At 42.3% G+C, this 4,440-nt stretch overlaps 3 protein-coding genes across 3 annotated transcripts; 1 reads left to right on the top strand and 2 right to left on the bottom strand.

Annotated features, from left to right (window-relative positions):
• Window positions 1-492: 492 nt before the first annotated feature.
• On the top strand, window positions 493-1,253 carry LOC108573858 (chymotrypsin inhibitor-like). The gene is made up of 3 exons (XM_017936334.1): window positions 493-585; window positions 831-931; window positions 1,011-1,253. The coding sequence occupies exons 1-3, from the start codon at window positions 534-536 to the stop codon at window positions 1,095-1,097; spliced, it is 240 nt and encodes a 79-aa protein (XP_017791823.1). The 5' UTR covers window positions 493-533; the 3' UTR covers window positions 1,098-1,253.
• A 195-nt stretch (window positions 1,254-1,448) lies between these two features.
• LOC108573859 (chymotrypsin inhibitor-like) lies at window positions 1,449-2,207 on the bottom strand. The gene is made up of 3 exons (XM_017936335.1): window positions 2,134-2,207; window positions 1,930-2,030; window positions 1,449-1,670 (listed from the first exon to the last, which is right to left on the bottom strand). Exons 1-3 carry the CDS (start codon window positions 2,180-2,182, stop codon window positions 1,590-1,592), a joined length of 231 nt encoding a protein of 76 aa, XP_017791824.1. The 5' UTR covers window positions 2,183-2,207; the 3' UTR covers window positions 1,449-1,589.
• Window positions 2,208-2,450: 243 nt separating this feature from the next.
• Window positions 2,451-3,050, bottom strand: LOC108573901 (chymotrypsin inhibitor-like). The gene is made up of 2 exons (XM_017936386.1): window positions 2,896-3,050; window positions 2,451-2,751 (listed from the first exon to the last, which is right to left on the bottom strand). Exons 1-2 carry the CDS (start codon window positions 3,028-3,030, stop codon window positions 2,671-2,673), a joined length of 216 nt encoding a protein of 71 aa, XP_017791875.1. The 5' UTR covers window positions 3,031-3,050; the 3' UTR covers window positions 2,451-2,670.
• Between the last annotated feature and the right edge of the window lie 1,390 nt (window positions 3,051-4,440).

Raw genomic sequence — 4,440 nt, 5'->3', positions numbered from 1 at the left:
GTTTGGCACACTTACGAGAAGTAGTCTCTTGGTCAGTAGAGAGAGAGGAGGACTGAGAAAGAGGAACGTTCTCTGTGTCCCAGTTTCAGCCAAAAATCGTTTTCGTTTATCATTCTTTCATGCAAATTTTTTATTACCTCTGAATGGTAACAAGGAAACGACAAGGAAGTGACTAATGGTTGGTTTTTTTTTTGGCATGGACGATAGAACAATGTACAATTGGAGCAAAGATGTAGAACAACTATATTTCCTAATCAGACATGGCAGACTGTAATTATCTAGGTTTTCTGCTTGCCACGCGCACGAATAGTTAATTACACGTGTATCGCAGGTGTAGTCGTTTATAATTCACACCTAAGTCGATACGTAACCTGCGAGTGCATGAACAAAACGACGAGCAGATGACATACGAGTGCAACAATGTTAGTCGAGGACGAATTATTCGGTATAAAAAGTGATGCTGTTCACGGTTTCGAATAAAACGTTGTTAAAAGTGCGAACACTTGCGATCTAGAAAAATCTACTAATCGAAAATGGCTCGTGTCGCTGTCGTTCTTCTTATTCTTGCTGTCGCTTGTATCTGCAGTGAGTGCTTCGTACCGTTTTTACCAAATCGAGAATAATTATTTTACTCATTTCTTGCGCATTCTGAGTTTAACTTAATTTCAGTTTAATTCGTTGTGAGTTTAATTTAATCTGAGTTTAACTTATTCCAACTTTTAATTTAATTTCGAAAGAAATATTCTTCTCTTCGTCGCGAAAAAATCGAAAAATTCTGCAGTTATCTATCGTGTCCAACTTGATTGTTCGCTGTTTTCACGTTTCTATAGTTAGCCACGTAAATGCAAGCTGCCCGCCTAATCAGAAATACGATTCGTGTGGACCATCTTGCGTAGGCCACTGTGGAAAGCCCATCAATAACTGCATCCAGGTCAGTTTAATCATTTTTCAGGACATTTCAGTCGAATTTCTCCCAACTCGAACCCAATATTCATCTGTACACTCTTCAGAAATGTGTCGCAGGCTGCCATTGCGTCGAGGGATACGTCAAGAACGCCCAGGGCCACTGTGTGTTGCCTAAAGACTGTAAACATTAGCTGTATGTATTTGTTAAGGAAATTGCTTATTTTAAAAATGCTAACCTTCCAAGCGAAAAATAAATAGCATAGCTGCATCTGTAAATTTGAATCTGTTCTCTGAAACCTACTCTATTCTATTGTACTCACATCTTCCTTATCGTTGTTAAAGATTATTCAAAGTATGCAAATGGTAGACTTAAGTTCAATTTCTTGAATCGAATTTCAATTTTATATTCAATTGTTTCAATGAAATTTCTTGACTCGAATTTTACATTTCGACAATTTTCCACATTAACCACAATTCTCCAATTTTCCTATCAATACAGCGATACTAAGAAGGCACAGCGAACACTCTCGTCGAATTTTCAAAACACCATTTTATTAATATTGCGATACATTGTGATCGAGATCGTCACTTAGGGAAGCTTGCAGCAGAGCAACGAATGAAACAGAAACGCAGGAGGCAAAGTGTAGACCCCAGATATCGCTCAGTTAAATCAATCGAAAATATTAACAATTCTCCGGAGCAACGCAGGTTCCTTGTCCATTCCTCAGGTATCCACTCTTACACTGACAGCCGATGATACAATTCTGAAAAAAGAGAAGACACAAAAAACTCAACCAACTCGCTCAACCTACTACGTTCTTCGTTCGGACTGTACACTTAAGACTTTTGGGTGAAAAAGGACCTAAGGCCTTATGCGCGTATAAAATTATAAAAATGACTAAAAGTATAAAAAGGCGGTGGGTCAAAAATGACCCGAGGACCGCTCTAGGGTTAAATCTCCAAAAGAAAAAGGAGTCACGTTCGACGACTGATTTGCATAAGAATACACGTTCGAACACTGACCATGGTACAAACGTTCGGCTTCGGTTTGGCGCAACTTGGCTCGCAGGCCGATCCGCAGGAGTTGAATTCCTCGTTCAAACCGCACTGCTGTCCCAACGAACCTTCAAGGATACAAAAATGATCGCGTTATCCTTCGCTCTACCACCTCTTCCTCCCCTCAAGTCCACGAACTTGTTTCTTACGCGAGAAGCAAAGATTACTTACTGGCGATCACGGCCAAAACTACGAACAAAAGTAGGAGATTTCGTGACATGGTGATTTGGTACGTTCGTTTCCTGTACAACTATTATACTAAAGCCCGTAGGAACTAACTTGGCTTTATATAGCTCTGTTACGAAACCACGAGATCCACCAGATCTCTCAGCTTCTTCCTTCTTTCTCTCGTTAATCTCAGCCGGTTCGTGGAAACCTATCCTAGTCGTTCTTTATCGCGTTTTCCTCTTCTCCGGCACCGTGATACGTCGAGGAGGCGCGAACTAGAAAATCTTGGAACGTTCATTTGTCGAACGACGCTACTCGACGACGATCGACCGGTGTACCTTTAATTCGCGTCTACTTCGCGTCTCGTTTAGTGCTCACTTGGTAATTAGTTAGTGGGAATTTTGCCGGTCTGTAAGCGGATTTCTGGGAAAGTCGGGAGAGATCGTGTGGCGGAGATTTAATTGTTCTTAATCGTAGGTTGAATAATAAAATGTTACGGAGAGGAGTCGTATCCTTTATTGATTAATTGATAGCAGTGATTCAACATTCAGAAGAGAGAACACAGGCCCCATCGATAGTCAGCACGTACCCCTCTATGCATTGACATCTAGGCACGCATACCTAGAAGAAAAATAGAATGTAAAGTATGTTGAATGTAAATTTAATGTAAAACATAAAATATAAATATAAATTTAATGTAAAATAAATAAAAGGATTTGTAAAACGTTGAGAAATAATGAAATAAGGATGCAAGGTGAAATATACCTGAGGGCAAACAGTCGATGTAGTCGAGTTGCACATTGGTGGACACATCGATCCACAATTCGTCCATTCTGCGTTTTCTTGGCACGGTACCGCAGTACTTCTCGCTTCACCTGCCAGAACGCCCAAGAACGCCATTAAACCAAGAACGATCGTTGTTTTCTTCATCGTGATACTAAAAATGTTTACGTTATTTTCTCTTATATACCTCCCAGCCGTTTCCTCGTTTACATTTTCGAACAACAATTTATCACAAATTGCACCGATTATCGTCAATGTCTTTTCTTATCTGTCCGAATAATTGACAATAACGAAACGATACGTTGTTCAATGCTAGAGAAAAACAGTGAAAATAACCGTTTCCATTTACCTTATCCTCTATGTTAAACGCAGAAACGATTCTCCGGCGCGTATCGATCGGTGAATCGCGGGGCATTGTGAAAGGGCCTTGCAATTAGCGACGTTTCGAACGTCGAAGAGGGTGAGGAATTAGGGGTTGAGGGTTCGAGAGTTTCGTGCTGATTGAATCGACGAATTTCCGAGTCGCGGGTTCACTTTGTCAGCGCCGTCGATCAATCCAGCCACCCTATCCACGTTTGCTTTTACCTTAAACGCCATTTCGAGTGCTTCTGTCTTTCCCTTTTTCCACGTTTTGTCCCGACCAGAGAGAGAGAGAGAGAGAGGTCGGCGTCGGCAATCGAATATCCGACAGTCAAAATGCTATTTATTATTGAGCACTTGGCCGTCCCGCCTCCTTTCATCCGCCACCCCTTCTTCTCTCGAATAATTCGTCCCGATCCTCGAGCCACCCTTCGCCAAATTTATCATCCTTTTCTACCATTTTTTCCCCCGGATAATGCTCTCCTACTTGGGAACGGGAAAAAACAACGAAATATACAGTTTTTCCTGCGAATTTCAACGATAGATAGCTTTCGCGTCTCGGGTTTGTAGAGAGTACAGAATCCAGAAACGTGGTTGATGTTCATTTGTTGAAATTTTTCAACTGTATCTGACGGCTTTTATACAAGTTCTCGTAGTGTATGTAAGAAATGCGAGATTTCGGCGGCGAAGTGGTGGCTCGGACTTTGTCACCCAGGAAGAGAAAGCGCGCGGGTACCTGAGGGTACTGTGGGTTCGTTAGTCCTCAAACCACACACCAATCGTAAGCGTGCAAGAGTTCGTTACAGAGTTCGCTGGTTTAAATGTTTAGTTACATCGAGTACAGGGTTTCCTCAGTTCGCTGTCCCAGACTACCTGTTTTGCCCTTTTTCGGGCGTCCTTATATACGCCCTTTTCCTGTGCGCGGACCGTGGAGAGTGCCCTATCGGTACACGCCTCAGGTACCTAATTTGCTAATTACGCTCGCACCTTATTGGTGCGTGTTAATATTATTTGCTATTGGCGCGGGTCTAGGTGTGACTTACTCTCTATTGGCGTGCACTAGTTACACGCTACAGTACCATAAACTAAGCCCTTTCCCCGGAAAGTCGAACGAGGGGGCTCCAACGCGGGATACGACACGGAGAGGACACTCTGGAAATAGCCGTC

This window comes from Habropoda laboriosa, unplaced genomic scaffold (assembly GCF_001263275.1).
Source record: "Habropoda laboriosa isolate 0110345459 unplaced genomic scaffold, ASM126327v1 scaffold111, whole genome shotgun sequence".
Classification (NCBI taxonomy): Eukaryota; Metazoa; Arthropoda; class Insecta; order Hymenoptera; family Apidae; genus Habropoda; species Habropoda laboriosa.
This window is presented reverse-complemented; position numbering and strand designations above follow the sequence as displayed.

What these genes read in the sequence shown, in the direction of transcription:
- LOC108573859 (XM_017936335.1), bottom strand. Translation starts at nt 2,182, where the DNA reads ATGTCACGAAATCTCCTACTTTTGTTCGTAGTTTTGGCCGTGATCGCC. An exon ending in AGTTTTGGCCGTGATCGCCA is followed by an intron (nt 2,031 to 2,133) that starts GTAAGTAATCTT and finishes GTATCCTTGAAG; the next exon opens with GTTCGTTGGGACAGCAGTGC. An exon ending in AGCCGAACGTTTGTACCATG is followed by an intron (nt 1,671 to 1,929) that starts GTCAGTGTTCGA and finishes CTCTTTTTTCAG; the next exon opens with AATTGTATCATCGGCTGTCA.
- LOC108573901 (XM_017936386.1), bottom strand. Translation starts at nt 3,030, where the DNA reads ATGGCGTTCTTGGGCGTTCTGGCAGGTGAAGCGAGAAGTACTGCGGTA. An exon ending in CATCGACTGTTTGCCCTCAG is followed by an intron (nt 2,752 to 2,895) that starts GTATATTTCACC and finishes TTTTTCTTCTAG; the next exon opens with GTATGCGTGCCTAGATGTCA.
- LOC108573858 (XM_017936334.1), top strand. Translation starts at nt 534, where the DNA reads ATGGCTCGTGTCGCTGTCGTTCTTCTTATTCTTGCTGTCGCTTGTATC. An exon ending in TGCTGTCGCTTGTATCTGCA is followed by an intron (nt 586 to 830) that starts GTGAGTGCTTCG and finishes ACGTTTCTATAG; the next exon opens with TTAGCCACGTAAATGCAAGC. An exon ending in CCATCAATAACTGCATCCAG is followed by an intron (nt 932 to 1,010) that starts GTCAGTTTAATC and finishes TACACTCTTCAG; the next exon opens with AAATGTGTCGCAGGCTGCCA.